General features: G+C 39.0%; 1 protein-coding gene across 4 annotated transcripts in view; it reads left to right on the forward strand.

Moving 5' to 3' along the window:
- Positions 1-18,551, forward strand: part of cyth1a (cytohesin 1a) — a 60,736-nt gene extending 42,185 nt beyond the window's left edge. For 3 of the 4 annotated variants that reach the window (XM_081381303.1, XM_081381304.1, XM_081381305.1), the window contains exons 3-13: positions 840-904; positions 1,316-1,382; positions 1,478-1,596; positions 4,015-4,095; positions 4,316-4,428; positions 5,344-5,492; positions 8,555-8,666; positions 13,787-13,863; positions 14,643-14,711; positions 15,056-15,210; positions 17,298-18,551. In XM_081381303.1, coding sequence (XP_081237429.1) covers positions 840-904; positions 1,316-1,382; positions 1,478-1,596; positions 4,015-4,095; positions 4,316-4,428; positions 5,344-5,492; positions 8,555-8,666; positions 13,787-13,863; positions 14,643-14,711; positions 15,056-15,210; positions 17,298-17,376 — 1,086 coding nt within the window. In that variant the 3' untranslated portion in view covers positions 17,377-18,551. Of the gene's footprint in view, positions 1-839; positions 905-1,315; positions 1,383-1,477; positions 1,597-4,014; positions 4,096-4,315; positions 4,429-5,343; positions 5,493-8,554; positions 8,668-13,784; positions 13,864-14,642; positions 14,712-15,055; positions 15,211-17,297 lie in introns of all 4 variants that reach the window. The other variant, XM_081381306.1, reaches the window with a different exon arrangement.
- The last annotated feature ends 221 nt before the right edge of the window (positions 18,552-18,772 follow it).

Here is an 18,772-nt window from a genome sequence, read left to right on the forward strand (position 1 = left end):
GACCTCGTGAGCTGGGACAGGACACATGCAGAGAGTGCCACCATACTCTCTCTTGTAGTAGACCATGGTTCCTAAAAAAGGTGAAGATTATCCTACTGTTCATAAAACATTCACTACTAGGCTTCAAAGATATAACCAGTTTAGATGGAAAGGATCTCAAACTGACTAGCTGAAGATTTAACTGTAGCTAAACCCATTAATGGTAGGGCTGTCACTTTGTGAAAAAATCCGTTTCCATTTTAAACGCCAAATATAGGCAGATCCACTGAAAACTAACGGGCATTAGGAGGAACGTAAAGATCGCTGCGGGCGTATCGTGATGAGCTGGACGCGCTCCGAGAAGACCGTTAAAACCGATTACCTATTTTCGTTTTCGAAACTTGTGTTGGTTGGTCCGATCTAGGTTCCTTAGGCTACTTCCTTAGGTTCACGGTACTCTCGCCATCTCTGAAAAGCCAAGCGTATGTTGATTCTTGTTTTATTACGAGATCTGTCGCGATCTCTTTTTACCAGCAGACTCTTTTTTTTTATAAAGCTTAATTCCCGGAGGTTTGAGATTAAGCCATTCTCACTTATTGCCACTTCCACACTTGTAAAAGTAGCCGGATCAACTTTCCTCTATTTACGGATATGACGAGACTCGCGTATGCATACAGTTGTATGACAATTACTTGCTGCTGAAAAATTCTTGTTTGGGTTACTGTTTCACTCACAACACAACTCTAGACACGCGTGTGTTGTTGTTTTATTTCTCATCTGTATTGACCACTATGGTGTGGCGTAATTATCTCTGGAGTCTCATTTGATTTGAACCCTCTCATTTCCTCATTTCTCCACAGCGTCTGAAGGATGAGATAGCCGAAGTGACCAGTGAGATTGAGAACCTGGGTTCCACCGAGGAGAGGTGAGTGGACGTCCCCTCACAGATTACTCATACACACTTCATTTCCATGTGTCACTTTATGAGTCATGCGTGAGGTCAAATCTGCCTAGCATCTTAGCATCTAGCTACGCCATCGTCTTGAATGTCAACCCATCCTGTTTTTATTCAAATCTGTTAAACTGTTCAAGAAAATTTAAGTCACAGTATTTCCAGAGAACTGTCTTTTGTTGTTCAAAATGAGAACCAAATTGCAATTCCCAATCCCATTTGGATTCCACACGACCTCTTTGTTCAAGGCAGTAGTTGTTTGGGTCCATCAGCCAGAGATTATGAAGCATATGACATAAACCTTATGACATCTTTTGTAAAAGGGTATAAAACAATAAACATCAGGAGTTATGTTTTATAATCTACTGATCATTGTCCCCGCAGGAAAAACATGCAAAGGAACAAACAAGTGGCAATGGGCCGTAAGAAATTCAACATGGACCCCAAAAAGGTGATTAAGCAGTCTATTAAAGCGTATTCACTGAATGAATTCTGTGTGTATCATATGTCTTAGAGGCTAAACACCTTGAGCGTGTGTGTTTGCAGGGGATCCAGTTCCTCATTGAAAATGACCTTCTGAAGAACACCAGTGAAGACATCGCACGGTTCCTCTACAAGGGTGAAGGTCTTAACAAGACTGCAATAGGAGACTACCTGGGAGAGAGGTGTGTGTGATTATTAGTACAAATAGTGCAACCAGCACATGATTTGTTGGAGGCGATTGGGGTCACAGGCCTTTAAAATAGAAAATTAACTTACATAAAGCAGTAATAATAGTGATATTATTATTGTATTGCAGCAATTTCGCATAAAATTTATTCATAATTTGTTAAATTCATGCTATTTTTTTCAGGTTTTAGGGATATCTAAGTGCTTTGTAACTTTTGGTACTTTAAGACATGGTCACATTAGTGAAATTTCAGTGAATATCGCCAGCAAAAAGGTCTATAATCCACTGTCAATAGAGTAGTGATGCACAAAGCACTATTTAAACAAGTCTCTTTCAAACCAAGCACCTTTCTATTGGTCAACGTGACGAGTTTGCATGAAAAACGCGAACAGGATGTGAAATATGTGTGGAGAAATGCCATTACGGGAAATTCCAAATTGCAAAGACTTCTATTGAAATGACTGGATTTTCATATGTTTTGCCGAGCATTGGTTTTAGAACCCAGAAGTGTCTCAAAAGTTTATATGTCAAGTCCATTGCTTTGGTGTTGTATATTTGCATGGCTATATAAATACTATCCAATTAAAATCCGAATCGATAAAATATTATAAATGTTGAATTCACCAAAATGCATATCGTGTAAAAATTCGACTTCTGAGAATGGAAATGGTATTAGATCTCTTCTACAGCTTTAAATCCACCTAATATCTGTCAACTGGCCCTTCTGGTTAATTCCTGGAAACCAGTGTCCTCTTCCCACTGTAATTTGCTGAGAGACAGGATAATGTGGGTTGTCCTGTAAATCCCATCCGCATCTGTCTTTGATTACCCTTTTATCCGGACTCTAAGCTCATTAGACTCTTCATATTTAAGGAATGCTGACTCAAACAGGACTGAAATTCAGACATGTTATTCTAGTTCATTGGGCAACACCTAGTGACTTGGTTGAATTCCTTCTTTTTTTTTTCTCTCGATCTCATCCTGGGTTTCGTTGCCTGCGCCTCCTTGTTTTCTGTTCTTCCTCGGTTGGGTGTGGCTGCTGAAACGCTCAGGAAACGGAGAGCAGAGCTTTCTGTGACAGCAGATCAGATTGTCTCTCTGAGCACTTCAGCTCCTCTGTTAGGGAGGGGGTCTGCAGTGCTGTGTCCCATGAGTGGACTGTCACCAGATCACCGGGAAAGGGTGTAGAGAGGACGAGATCGCCCTCATTCCCCATGTGGGATATCACATCCTCCGCTTGCAGAGGATAAATGTCATGGTTTCGAAAAATGATGCAGTGCTGAATGATCTCACATTCACTCTGTCTTGAGTAAATCTTAAGCTGCGTCCCAAATGACGCACTCATGCACTATGTACTCATGTGGTAGTACTCATGTACTCATGTAGTCACACTATTTATACTTAAAAACATAATTGAATCGTCATTGGGACACAGCTATAGACAAGAGATCACATAAGTGACACATTTTATTATCTTTATTGCATGTAAAAGTGCAGTATTTATTCAAAATGTGTCCTTTTGTGTTCCATGGAAGAGAGAAAGCCATACAATGACATGAGTGGTTAACAAAATTACAGAATATGTATTTGTTGGTGAATTATTCCTTAAAGGGACAGTGCGCTAATAAATTAAAATGGTCATCAATTACTCACCCTCATGTTGTTCCAAACCTTTCAGACTTTTGTTCATCTTCAAAACCCAAATGAAGATATTTTTAATGAAATATGAGAGCTTTCTGTTAATTCTACCAAAACTTTCAAGTTTTGAAATGTTCATTAAGTCATTGAAAAAGTAATCAATTTGAATAGAGTGTTTTAATGCAAAACTGTTGAAGAGGCATGATTTATGAAGAACAGATTCAATTTAGGCTTTTATTCACATAAATATTCGTCAACACACACACACACACACACACACACACACACACACACACACATATATATATATATAAAAGAGAGAGAGCACATCAGTATATGGTAAATAAATGATGTACTAAGGTCTTATGGGTTTGGAACGACTTGTTATTGATGGCAGCATTTTTTGAGTGAACTATCCCTTTAAACTACTGTTACTCCAATAAAGGCCATATTGGAGATAATTAGCGATAATGATAAAGATTAAGTTCTAAAGATTTTAGAATTTTTTCCCCCAGCTGATGAACAATAAAGCATTGACAGCCAATCAGAATCCATCCTGCTTTAAAGAGCTCGAACATTTAAAGCGACAGTCGACAAAACTACAGCTTGCGCTTATAATAAACAGAGCGTTATCGTCCGTTGGTGTGAATGCTATTATAATTATCGTTGTAGTTATCTTTATACTTATCATTCTTGGTGTGAACTGGCATTACGATGCTTTGGATGAAAGCGTCTGATACTGACCTCTTGCTCTCATTTCCACATTGTTCAACAGGGATGAATTGAATCTCCAGGTCCTTCATGCATTTGTGGAGCTGCACGAGTTCACTGATTTGAACCTGGTCCAGGCTCTCAGGTAAAACTTGTAGTTGTGAATAACTGTAAATAATATGTATACTGTGCATGTTTGAAATTTACAAAAGGTTTAAAACATTTGCCAGTGTTCAGTATTCAACCAACACAAACCGCATTGGGTACAATATACTTCAACCCAGTGTTCTCCACTTGACCTTTCATTTCCATATCCTTCTTATGTTTGGTCAGACCTAATATCACTGATGTTCGTCTCTACACAGGCAGTTCCTCTGGAGTTTCAGGCTTCCTGGCGAGGCACAGAAGATTGACCGAATGATGGAGGCGTTTGCCCAGCGCTACTGCCAATGCAACCCGGGAGTCTTTCAGTCCACAGGTGGGTCTACTTTACGTTGTAGTCTGTGTTCGGTGTTTAAAGGTGCTGGATGTAACTTTTTCACTCTACTAAAGCATAAAAATACCATAATATGTTTGCATATATTGAGGAAACATGCTAAGTTCATACTCGTTTCTCTGAAAAACACTTCTACAGCCAGTTATTTTACTTTGAAATTGTGTTTCCAGGCTGGAATGTTTGTTATTGTTTTGGTTTGTGATATTGAACGTTGCCAATTTGCCAATTTTCATTGTCCATTGCGCTCGTTCCTGTTGTGTGAGCTCAAACTGGCGACCTGTGTGAGCGCCGTCCAGTCTGAGGAGCAGGTGGCAGGAGAAACGACAATCTCCGATATTTTTAGTTTGACTGCAGTACCTATTTCGACCACTAGTTGTCATTCTTACATACTACACCTTTAAACCTTCGTTAATAACATTTCCAAGAAACATGAGCAGTGCTTCACCAATACTGCTTTCTCTAGAAATACTCACAAATTGAGAGCTGGAAATATCGAATTAGACACACTCAAACAATGCATTTATCTTTAAATAAATGCCATTTACCAGTAGCCGATATTTACAACACATGTAAATATAGTGTAATGAAAGTTTCCTGGCAAATGGCATCAACTTTTATTATGTAATGCTAGCAGAATGTAAAAATCATGCACACATGCACACCCTTTAAGGCCTATTTGCTGTAGATGTATTCGACTCTCTTCCTTCCAGGACGTTGCTCTTGTCACGATCACCCTCTGTAACTCCACGTCTCCTCATTAGTATTCATTCGAGTTATGAGAGTGAAATATTTAAATGGCCAGAATGCCTCTGAAAATGATAGTGTTTGAAAATGCTGAATCAGAAGCAATGTCAGTGTGGATGTTTGTAACGAACTGCTTGTTTGTTTGTTTTGCAGACACATGCTACATCTTGTCCTTCGCCATCATCATGTTGAACACCAGCCTTCACAACCCAAACGTGAAGGACAAGCCCCCAGTGGAGCGCTTCATCTCCATGAACAGAGGCATTAATGAGGGAGGAGACCTGCCAGAGGACCTGCTCAGGGTTGGTCTCCTCTCACTTCTACTTACGTCTATAGATGTGTTTATATTCTTGTGTTTGTATTAGTGTTGTAGTGCTGTATGCTATCTTTGTCCCTTATCCCGATTCACTTTCACCAGCACTCCTTAGAAATCACTTACTGCACGGGTCCGTGTGACGCTTCACAATTCAGTTTTCAGACCGTACAATGCAGAATGCAAAAAAATATTTTTTTTCGTGTAATTCATCAATAGATACGATACAAACATTTGAATAAATTAAATCTTACCGCTTTTCTATTTTTCCATTTTTCGTCTTGTAATTTTTGCGGTGGTGTGATCTCGTGGTTGTACTGTACCGTGCAAAATGAACAAGGGTATAAAAGGTATATTAATAAAATAAAGAAAGAACGAATAAGTCGGGAAAAACAAACAAGGGGAACACCAGACCATCGGGATTTCACTTTTACCGGCTACTCCCAAAGGCCAGTATTTAACAGAGTTAGACTATTAATAATAAAATGATGGCACTTCAGGTGAAAAAGGTCGTGTTCAGTCTTTTAAACTTCTCCTCAACATGCATGCAGTGTAAATGCAGTTGCATCAATGAAATGATAGTAAAGTGAGTCCATGGCCACACCCCAGTGCTAATGGTATCGCCCACAGCGCAAATTACACGAAAAATGGAAAAATAGATAATCGTTTAGATTTCATTTATTCAAATTTTTGTTTCTGAACTCACAATTTAGCAAAAGTAAAATTGGGAAAAAAGGGAGAAAAAGGCAAATATCCATTGATAAAGTAACCAAAGAACAAGAAACGTCATTTTTAGAGCCCGACCGATATATCGGCAGGCCGATATTATCGGCCGATATTAGGCATTTTCAAAACTATCGGTATCGGCATTTATAACGGCCGATAAATGAATGTTTCAAAAATAAAATAAAAACGGACGAAACACCCTTCAACAATGTTATGAGTGTTGGTGTTGTATAGTTTGTCCACCAGAGGGCACTCTACACCGTCCCTGTTGGCAACACTCGTGTATAACGCGCCACACATTCAGCAACCTGTTGATCCAGCCCGAGTCGGGCAGAGAGAACCGCGAGTGAGATCAGCGGTGAAGTGTGTTCATGGTGAGTTGGTCACGACTCACGAGACATACATTGCTTGAATAACAATAAAAGAACATCCCTATCAGTTCTCTTAACTCAAATAAGGATGACAAAATTCGTGACTCATTCGTGACCCATGAGTGAAGCGGAACAACGCGACGTAGGCTATATTCACATAAAATGTTAACACTGCAGTTCAAAAAAGTTCATAATGTGCATGTGCTTTAATGCTTTGTCGGTTAAACATTTAATTTTAAATACTGATGCGCTGTTCTAACGTGTGCGTTTCTCAGCGCGTACATGTGAAGCTCACATGCACTAAAAGCCTTTCTACCAGCGCCTGGATACTGGACTAAGTTATCTTTCGAGTATTATTGTGCTAATACTGTTAAATACACACAAGACTTACATAAACAAAGTCGGTTGTCTAAAGTAAAGGCAAAAATTGAGAGAAAATCTGCTTGTCAAATGCGTGTACATTAGACGTGTCGTGCTCAGCTCTTAAAGAGACAGTAGCAATTGTAAACACACTGCCGCTTGTCCTTAAAGGGATAGTTCACCCAATAATAAAAATGATCTCATTATTTACAGGCACTCTAATGTTGTTCCAACTGTATTAATTTCCTTCTAATATTTTTCTAATATTAATAGTTTGAAGAATGTGGGTAACCAAACAGTAGCTGGTCCCCATTGACTTCCAAAGGAGAAAAATATACTATGGAAGTCACTGGGGTACATCAACTGTTTGGTTACCCACATTCATCCAAATAACTTATTTTCAACAGAAGAAAAAAACAACTTGAGAGAGTAAATTATGACAATTTGAATTTGTTGTCAATTTGAATGTGAAATTGTTTTTTTTTTCAAAGGACTAAACGTTTAGTCTTAAAACAAAATCTTAAGTTTGTATTTTTATACATTTTATTTATCAGAACTTTAATATATTTTGATGTTCCTCTGTTCTGTTGTGACAATAAAAGAAACAAATTTCTTTTTAAAATGCGTTATCATATTATTTTAGTTAAAACTCATAAATAACTACAAATAACTAATGTTAGGGAAATTTGTTAATGTTTTGTTGCGCGTTTCTGAAAAAAATTAAAAATAAATTTAAAACCAACAAATATTTGTACCGGTATCGGCCTTCAAAATCCTTTATCGGTCGGGCTCTAGTAGCCATCAAAAGTTTGTACACACCAATTGTAAAGTGTGTCCAAACTTACTGTACTATAATACACATAAATAATATTGCTACTGTATTATAATATACACATAAATAATATCGGCCGATATATCGGTATCTGGCTTTTTTTAATCGGTATCGGCATCGGCGCCCAAAAATCCATATCGGTCGGGCTCTAGTCATTTTTGCATCTGCATGGTCTGAAAGCTGAACTGTGAAGCGTTACACGGACACTGCACCTTTAAGGAAATCATTCTCAGATTTACACCGTAACAGTCTGATATTCAAAGGGGTTATTGGTCTACATTTTCTGATTCGTCTTTCTTTGTTCGCCCATCAGGTATAATTGAGGACGTAAATGAAAATAAATGTACATGATTAAATTACTAAAACGCAGAGTAACAAATGGCAAGAGTGAGCAGAACAGAATAGCAGGAAATGAAAGAAAACATGTTCAGAATTGAGCTTTAATTACTTTGTTTACAGGAAAAGTCCAATAGCGATGTGTAGATTGTGTGATTTAATGAATGTTTCTAACGTGACATTTGAAATTATAAAATATATATATATATATATATATATGGGCAGAAATTGGGAAATAGTAAGTTGCTCATGGCTGGCCTGGACCCACTTTATAGACTAGATGATATTGTCCAACAATGAATAACTTTTTTTGCATGCACTGTATAGTGTTCTGTCTCTCCTTATACGGATATTTGAGTCCGTCCTGTAGGTGTGTGTGTTTGTTCATCTTTTGAGCTTCATAGTCTTTTGCTTTGACTCCTACAGAACCTATATGACAGCATCAAGAACGAGCCCTTCAAAATCCCAGAGGATGACGGCAATGACTTGACACACACTTTCTTCAACCCGGACAGAGAGGGCTGGCTGCTCAAACTGGGTGAGTGGGACTACATGAGTAAATCTCACTTATGTTGATGATCGTTCATATTCTCTACACCTACATTTGAATAAGAAGTGTCCTGAGAGTCACACACACACAGTCACTTCTATAAGCTCATCTGATGATCCTCACACACTATACAGTAGCACATCTTTCCCTCTGCACTCTTGATGGATCAGTATCTCTTGATCAGTATCACATCTTATGAAGCTAATAACACTTCATGATCACAATGATTCAGTGCACGACTTTAAGCACATCCTTTTAATTCGATTTGGATGTTGGGAATCAATATCCCAAGCTGTCGCTGTCATGAGGCGTAAGAGAAACTGCACTTTGAGATGGACACTCTCTATAGATAAAGAATTATAAGCCTGTTCATAAACTTGTTCGTAATACTCTAGTTCCCCTTAACAGGTTTCAGGAATTTCTGTATAATACTTAATATTCACAGTTACACTGCTAATGAGAATAATACATTATAACGTCTTGAATTATGACGAATTATACTCATTACAAGTAAATCCATGAAAATGCGATAAACACACAAAGTAGATTCTGTATTGATGTACTACATGCTCATTATTATAGCCCAGGCCTAAAAGGTTCTGAAAAGAGATATTATCCGCATAAACGGACAGGAAAATGAAGTGTGAATTGAATGTCTGCTGATTCCAGTGTACACTTGTACTTTGATTCCCTGTTTTGTTTTTGGAGCGTTCCTCTGTAACTCACAGTACTTTCTTTGATCAGAGAGGCAGCGTGTGGGGAGTATGATTTCCTATTTAATTTAATTATTTTGTTTCCTTTTCTTCCTCATTTGTTTGTTTGTTCCCATGATTTTGGCTGTTGTCTTTCCCTCAGGAGGTATGTACACCTGTTCTTCCCAAACAATCGCTCATCTCTCCGCTCTCGGGTGCTTTTGGTGATCAAGCCTTGCTTCCTGTCCCCTGTTTCTGTTATTAGCCACTGTAGGGTCATTATTTCCCATGGGGTTCGTCCTTCCATGAGTTCACTCTAGTTTTTTTTTTTTACATGTTCCTTCATTTGTTTGTCTGACGGCTCGTTTTATCCATCGAATCAGCGATTCGTCCACGTGCCGCCCTGTCTCTGTATGGTGGCGGGTGCTTGGGTTTTGATTTTGTGGCCAGTGTATTGAAGAGCACCTCTCTCTGTTTGCTGTGGTGTTCGATCTCTCTCTCTCTCTCTCTCTCTCTCTCTCTCTCTCTCTCTCTCTCTCTCTCTCTCTCTCTCTCTCTCTCTCTCTCTCTCTCTCTCTCTCTCTCTCTCTCTCTCTCTCTCTCTCTCTCTCTCTCTCTCTCTCTCTCTCTCTCTCTCTCTCTCAAGTGTCATTTGCACTTTGGGAGCTGCAGGATTTTCTGCTTCCTCTCAGTCTGAACGGAGCCCAACAAACACCAATGAAAACTGCAAGAGAAGAAAATTAAACGCATAAGATTAAAGGATAGTTCACCCAAAAATGAAAAAAAATCCTTATTCAGATTCATTGGAAGTAGGGGCGGGCGATATTTTAGTAGACGGTAAAAATTTAATGTGAGCTTGCAGTGCTGTGCTGTCATGAAAGTTTTATTTTTATCAGCATGCATTTTTAAGCCTTGCCAGTTTTAAACATTCAAGCAATTTTACACCATTCGTTTGGTTCTCAACAGCTCGTGTGCGTCTTATCGTTCTTAAATGGGCAGATACACAAAAGATCATGTCAAAATGCCCGTATTGGTGAGTGTCCTTGTAAACACAGTCAGTTATTGATTGAATAAACATAAACTTATACTGTGTCAATTCATTAGATCTGTGCATTCGGCCTTAAAGTGACAGCAGCTTAATAAACCTGATTTAATCAAATATAATGTTAATTAAACAAAAATACAAAGAGAAAATCACCCTCTGTTCTCGACTGAATGACTTTTGTAGCTTTAATTCATACAGAAAATACTATGCAGGTTTATTTGATTTATTCATTATCTGTAATATTTCATTTTTTTGATAGACCTAAAAAGCTTTAAGCACTATTTATTCCATTTGTATGTTTTTTTTTTCTGTTGTATTTATATTTATATTAGTTTAACTTGTCTTCAATTAGCTTCTACTCACATTAGTTAGACTAGTATTATTTTGTGCGGTGAATTGGCGTCGAAAATTATGAAATTTCAATTGTATCTAAAATTTTGATGTCGCAATCTTATTTCAGGCAAATATATTATATTATATTATATTATATTATATTATATTATACTATATTATATTATATTATATTATATTATATTATATTATATTATATTATATTATATTTATTATATTATAGTGAAATAAAATTACTAATATCGTGACACAGGTTTTTGCTCATATCGCCCACCCCCATTTCTATGGAAAAGAGCAGCGTGGACTTTCTTCAAAACGTCCTCTTTTGTGTTTTATGGAAGAAGGAATTCTTCTGTTTGGGAAAAATGACTTCATTTCTCTGTGAACTCTTCTTTTAAACATGACGTTCAGTCATTTCACTGCTAATGGTTGTAATGGCTGGACTGGTGAACATTCAAGTGGTGTTTGATCCGTTTAGACTGAGTCAGAAAACTGCATCTGGACCAAAGACTGCTATTCTTCATGCTCTACGTAATGTGTGTGTGTGTGTGTGTGTGTGTGTGTGTGTGTGTGTGTGTGTGTGTGTATATGTGTGATGCTGTACTGCAGCGCTGAGGAAAATGTGTGTGTGTGTGTATGTGTGGTCAGATCGGACTCACCACTATGATGCTGGGTGAGGGTGGGTTTCAATTGATGGATCAGACTGACATCACGAATCTAAGGTGTTTCATTTACATCAGCATTCATGTAATAGATTCAGTAGCACTTTAGTTTAGGGTCCAATTCTCACTATTAACTAGTTGCTTATTATCATGCATATTACTAGGATATTGTCTGTGTATTAGTACTTCTAAAGCACATATTAATGCCTTATTCTGCATGACCATATTCTACATCCCTTAATCTGAACCAATTCCTGAACTTAACAACTACCTTACTAACTATTAATAAGCAGTAATTAGGAGTTTATTGAGGCAAAAGTCGTAGTTAATAGTTGGTTAATAGTGAGAATTGCACCCTAATCTAAAGTGTGATTGTAATATAAAAAATCTAAAGACGTGTGATTGCTGTAGCTTCCGGTTGTCTCGTGAGAGATGTGACTAGGAAGGCCCATCCATCGCCCAGCGCTGTATCCGTGTCAGTCCTCCTCACTCCCTCTGAGAGGTGTTTCTGGACCGGCTTCTGCTCTACGACCGTAATAACAGCCCATAACTCAGCCAATCAGCTTGCTCAGAAACTCTGATCCGTGTCCGTGTGTGTGCCGCTCATGCCAGGACTCGGATCAGGATCAGGAAAGCTTTAGGGTGGTCGACCTGCCCTGTTTGTGTGCCGTGCCGGATCACATCTGAAACTACTTTAAATAACATTAGGCCTGTCACGATCATACATTTTTCGCTGATGGTTTTTAAAATATTTTACTTGGAAACATTTATTTAAATAGGCCCATAAAAATGTATTTACAGCTGTGGAAATAATATTTTGAAAGTTAAAATATTTCTCAAAATATAATATAATATAATATAATAATGGTCAAACTTTTAACATAAGTTAGTACAGTAAAATAATAAAATGTTATTTCAATTTCAAATAAGTATTTTCCATTTTAATATATTTTAAAATGTAATTAATTCCTGTAATGGCAACGCTGAATCATCAGCAGCCAGTCACATGATCCTTCAGAATAATATTTTGGATATTTTTGCTAAAATTTTAGTTATTTGAATTGCAAAATGTTTTTTTAAACGTTTGCAATAAGATCAAATAACTGCAGTCAGACGATTAATCAATAATCGTGACAGGCCTAAACAGCATTTTGCTAATTATTTTATAGTCATTAAGAACGCAGATTTTATGAGCTCATATTCATTGAGAGACTTCATATGATATTTGTACAGTACTTTTACTGCAAAATCAGCTACATTATAATGTGAAAATTAAATGCTGAATGGATGGGAATACACCTTCCCCTGTATATCCTTCTTTTTTCCCCCATTTTTTAATTTTGTTATGATTAATAAGTTATTTAAACTATGGACATGTTATGCTTCAACTACCCTGACACACAGTTAGTTAAAAGTGTATTTGGTTGCACTACACTGTCTATTAATTGTGAAGGCCACTGTGATCAGGTTTCCCTGCAGAGGTCAGAGGTCATCCTCGGGTCACTGAGACCAGTGTTTACCTTGCAGTCCCTATAGAGGGGGACGTGGGAAAATGAGCTCAACCTGATAGCAGATTACTAACATCACCATATGTGACCCTGGATCACAACACCAGTCACGAGTCGCACGGGTATCTCTGTGGCAATCGCCAACAATACATTGTATGGGTCAAAATTATCGTTTTTTCTTTTATGCCAAAAATCATGAGGATATTAAGTAAAGATCATGTTCCATGAAGATATTTTGTAAATTTCCAACTGTAAATATATAAAACATGTATTTTTGTGAGTGAATGCAGCACAATCGCCAACATAAATGAACAACTTTAAAGGAGATTTTCTCAATGTTTAGATGTTTTTGCACCCTCAGATTCCAGATCTTCATAATAGTTGTATCTCGGCCAATGGAAAGCTTATTTATTCAGCTTTCAGGTGATGTATAAATCTCAATTTAAAAAAAAAGTTGGCCCATGTGACTGGTTTTGTGGTCCAGGGTCACACGTAGAGCCCCGAAGTGATGTATTCTTGTAGTCCCACCCATACGTGTGCATCGCACGGGTTCCCCGGTCCCTCATCGGGGGTGTTTAGGAAGTGAAGGGATGTTTCAGAGGAAGAGCAGCTGTCAGGTGGTGTGTGATGGTGGTGGAGGGTCACTGACGGACTGGTTTGAGCATGGTGTGCTGCTGGTAAGGAATGCTGTGCTTGGGTCTCATTGGACATGGAGTGGCTGTAGAAGAGCTCATTGTCTGTTCATCCGTCTGTCTGTCCGTCTGTCTGTCTGCTCCTCTGCCGCTCAACTCTTCAGCTGCTCGTCTGACGGCTCGTGCGCTAAAGCTAACGCTCATCTCTTGTTCCTCAGGGGGACGCGTCAAAACCTGGAAAAGACGGTGGTTCATCCTCACTGATAACTGCCTTTACTACTTTGAGTACACTACTGTAAGTACTGGAAAACATGTCATGCTGCAGTAGGAGATTTATGTTCATTTGTCTTATTAGACATTATAGTCTCCCTATAAAAAAATTATATATATATATATATTACATTTATTTAGTCTCTTATGCTCACCAAAGCTGCATTTATTTGATTAAAAATACAAAGAAAACTGTAATATTGTTAAATATTATTACAATGTAAAATAACTTTTTTCTATGTGAATATATAGTAAAGTGTAATTTATTCCTGTGATCAAAGCTGAATTGTCAGCATCATTACTCCAGTCTTCAGTGTCACATGATCCTTCAGGAATCACTCTATATTGATGATTTGATGATCAAGAAACATTTATGATTACAACATATATCCAACTTATATGTTGAAATCTGACTGAATCTGATGAATAGAAAGTTCAAAAGAACAGCATTTATTTGCAAAACTACGATTCATCCAGTCACTAAACAAGTGAAGTTTCTATGAGCGAAGTCATTGAATAATCTTCAGATTAGTTAATCATTTTTAAATTGATTGCAGCAATTAACATTTTATCAGAACCTCCAGGAAATCACATGCAGAGAATCGTGATCTGTGTGTGAACACACACACACACACACACACACACACACACACACACACACACAAAAATCATGATTCTCAATTTATCCAGAATCGTGCAGGTCTAATATGAACACACACATACACACACACTATCGGTCAATTATTATTATTTTTTTTAAAGAAATTATGATAAACACAAACTAATGTGTCTCTTTTCATGTAGGATAAAGAACCAAGAGGCATCATCCCTCTGGAAAACCTCAGCATTCGTGAAGTGGAGGACAAGAAACCGGTAAAACGTCTTTTTCCGCAGTTTAAACTCCATTTATCTGGAGACAATCAGATGAATTTACTCTGCTATGTTTGCATGATGATCTTTTACCTTGAGAGAATTCAACACTTGGCCTGCATCCCAATAACACATGCATACTATAGTGTGCTAGGAGTAGTGTGTCCTAAATCAGATTATATTGGGAATAGAGGGGCCAAGTGTGTCCGGATACAGAGACACGCATTATTAAAAGTGATGGATTTAGCTTGATTCTGACACTCCTCTACACTTGACTTGACTGTGAGAACACCGTGTCTCCCTCTAGTGGTCAGACGTGTGACGGTCTGCCTGTGTTTGCTTCTCAGAACTGCTTTGAGCTCTTCATCCCGGATAATAAGGACCAGGTGATCAAGGCGTGCAAGACCGAGGCTGACGGACGCGTGGTCGAGGGGAATCACACGTTCTACCGCATCTCTGCTCCCACCGTTGAGGAGAAGGACGAGTGGATGAACAGCATCAAGTGAGTGTTGCTCGTCTGAGTAAAGGCATATTCTGCTTTAAATACAGACACACAAACTGAGGGGCGAGTATTGAGTATAATCCAGAATATTTATTTTGGGTCAGGTCCAGGTAATTGTTAAATATCCCTGTTTTATTACACAGTTCACTGGAGTCTCTCTCTTGTTTCTGATTGGTCAGTCGCAACATTGTGGAGGCAAATATTTTCTAGTCACAAAACATTCAAGCGATTTCCTACATAGCTGTGCTAGTTTCACGTTTATCATTTCACTCCACTCTCTTTTCTGATATGATATGTCAATATTTAATGTCCATTTAAGTTGTAAAATGTACGTTTATTTTGTAACTATGACCATCTGATGGGACATTATTCCTGACTTGAACTTTTCCTGACTTGAACTATACATTATGCCTTATTTCAAGACGCATTTATTTCTATAGTGCTTTATACAATACAGTTCAGTTTAGTTTTGTTTCAATCTGTTAGTGAAGTCAAATCAATAACATCATTGGATATTAACTGTCTTTTAAACTCCAACCTATTATTATGCTATTTTCAAGGTTCCTAATTTTGTTTTGGAGGTCTCCTACAAGAGGTTTACATGTTCTGATTGGTCAGATGACCCAGTCTGTCGTGATTGGTCTACACTGCTCTGATTGGTCAGATGGCCCAATCTGTTGTGATTGGTCTACTCTGCTCTGATTGGTCAGATGGCCCAGTCTGTTGTGATTGGTCTACACTGCTCTGATTGGTCAGATGACCCAGTCTGTTGTGATTGGTCTACTCTGCTCTGATTGGTCAGATGGCCCAGTCTGTTGTGATTGGTCTACTCTGCTCTGATTGGTCAGATGGCCCAGTCTGTTGTGATTGGTCTACTCTGCTCTGATTGGTCAGATGGCCCAGTCTGTTGTGATTGGTCTACTCTGCTCTGATTGGTCAGATGGCCCAGTCTGTCGTGATTGGTCTACACTGCTCTGATTGGTCAGATGACCCAGTCTGTTGTGATTGGTCTACTCTGCTCTGATTGGTCAGATGACCCAGTCTGTTGTGATTGGTCTACTCTGCTCTGACTGGTCAGATGACCCAGTCTGTTGTGATTGGTCTACTCTGCTCTGATTGGTCAGATGGCCCAGTCTGTTGTGATTGGTCTACTCTGCTCTGATTGGTCAGATGGCCCAGTCTGTTGTGATTGGTCTACTCTGCTCTGATTGGTCAGATGGCCCAGTCTGTCGTGATTGGTCTACACTGCTCTGATTGGTCAGATGACCCAGTCTGTTGTGATTGGTCTACTCTGCTCTGATTGGTCAGATGACCCAGTCTGTTGTGATTGATCTACTCTGCTCTGATTGGTCAGATGGCCCAGTCTGTTGTGATTGGTCTACTCTGCTCTGACTGGTCAGATGACCCAGTCTGTTGTGATTGGTCTACTCTGCTCTGATTGGTCAGATGGCCCAGTCTGTTGTGATTGGTCTACTCTGCTCTGATTGGTCAGATGGCCCAGTCTGTCGTGATTGGTCTACACTGCTCTGATTGGTCAGATGACCCAGTTTGTCGTGATTGGTCTACTCTGCTCTGATTGGTCAGATGACCCAGTCTGCTGTGATTGGTCTACTCTGCTCTGATTGGTCAGATGCCCCAGTCTGTTGTGATTGGTCTACTCTGCTCTGATTGGTCGGATGACCCAGTCTGTTGTGATTGGTCTACTCTGCTCTGATTGGTCAGATGACCCAGTCTGTTGTGATTGGCCTGGTGTGAACCAAAGTCCTTCAGGCCTCAGCTACAGTCTTTGAGGGTTAAAGTAGACGTTGTTCACCAGCAGCCAATGACGAACATCTATGGCTTTATGCTAATTTCTTACAAACCCATGCAGGAAGTAAGACTGGCGTTACCGATACCGAGACTCTTTTCAGCAGTTCAGAATCGAATCTCTCTTACAGGACACAATTTAATTTGTCATACAATTTGATCTTTAAAACTTTGCGGACCTTTTACATTCACTATATTACACACTGCATGAAAGGTGACATCTGGAAGAAAAAAAGCATAATGGAGCAGTTTTTCCTAATATTGTTCCTCTTCATCTCCAGAGCGGCCATCAGCAGAGATCCTTTCTACGAGATGCTGGCGGCGAGGAAGAAGAAGGTGTCGTCTGTGAAGAGACACTAGAGCTGCTCAGGTGTTACAGATTCAGGACTACTGGAGACAGTTGAGCTGTGAAGAGGCGAACACAACCCCAACTTCACCGAGACCAGCGAGGTCAAACCTGGCTCCACTCTTTTTAAACGTCTTCTTGCTCAGCTCAAGCGCGTGTGTGTGTGTGTGTTGGAAGGAAGTCAGTGGGATTTTTAACTGGCTAATGCTTCCTTGAAACCCCCAAAGAGAACATTTTTCCTCACGCTTAACCAAAATACGCTCTTTCTCTTTCTCTCTCTCTCTCTCTCTCTCTCTCCCTCTCGTCTCTCTTGCACACGCGCGCACTTGCATTATCTGAAATCAGCAGGTCTGACAGAATGTGGAAAACCAAACGAAAGTTCCTACGTGCGTCAGAGAAAAAGGAAGATTTCCTTTGTGCTATGAAATGTACAGGCAATAAGTGTATTTTTACATTTTGTATCGTGTGCACAAATAGCGGCTTAGTCCTCAGAGGTTTATTTGTGTATTTAAATGTAAAAACATGTTCAAAAGAAACGTCTATTATTTGCGACAGAAAAGGAAAGGGTGGTAAAAATCACCCTAGATGCGTTTCGGCCCCTGACGGGAAACGGCTCCGTGGGAATTTGTTTGTTTTCTTGGCGGACGCCAGCGTTTCTTGCGATGCCACATGCGGATATAGTGTGTTGTGTGTTCACAAAATGAACGGTGGCCAGCTAAGGATTCTGGGATATCTTCATTACAAGGATATCAAGCATTGGTACTACCTCTCAGACAGACGGGACGGTAATGTTTTTATTTTCCACAAGGTCTTTTAACCCAGACCTCCCAATAAAACGCTTATCATAAAATGAGTAAATGTGCCTAACAACAGTTGAAAGTCCTCGGGATGCTCCAGTGCCTGCTCTCGCGTTTCTTTATCCGTCTAGCAGTTATTCTTCACGCTAAATATTCAATCTAAGCAGTATTGGTTTAATTTATCAAAGATGTACATACTTTAGTGTATAGAGAATATTGGTTTCCATTTTATAAATGTGTGTACTGTGTGTAGCAGTATTGTACTAGTTGAGTGCCATTTTCTTTCTTTTGATTTTTTTTTTTTATTATTATGATTATTATTTGGATTTTCTGGAGGTCGATACCATCGTTCTGGTAGCCAGATCATGCTGAAATAAAGATGTTATAGCAGATGTGCTTGTGTTTTGCTTTTTGTCCTCGTCTGATTCATTCACACACGCTCTGAGATCAGCTGTTTTTCTCTCCTCAAAAGATTGCAGATTGCAGGTGCTCACTTAAAACATGAACACAATTCATACGCAGTATATGAGAAACACCAGCAGGTGGCGTCATCATGACATCTGTGCTACTTTTCCGGCCCTGAAGGGTATTCAGTGAGTTTCGGTTGCACTTT

This window comes from Scardinius erythrophthalmus (assembly GCF_964197995.2).
Source record: "Scardinius erythrophthalmus genome assembly, chromosome: 1".
Lineage (NCBI taxonomy): Eukaryota > Metazoa > Chordata > Actinopteri > Cypriniformes > Leuciscidae > Scardinius > Scardinius erythrophthalmus.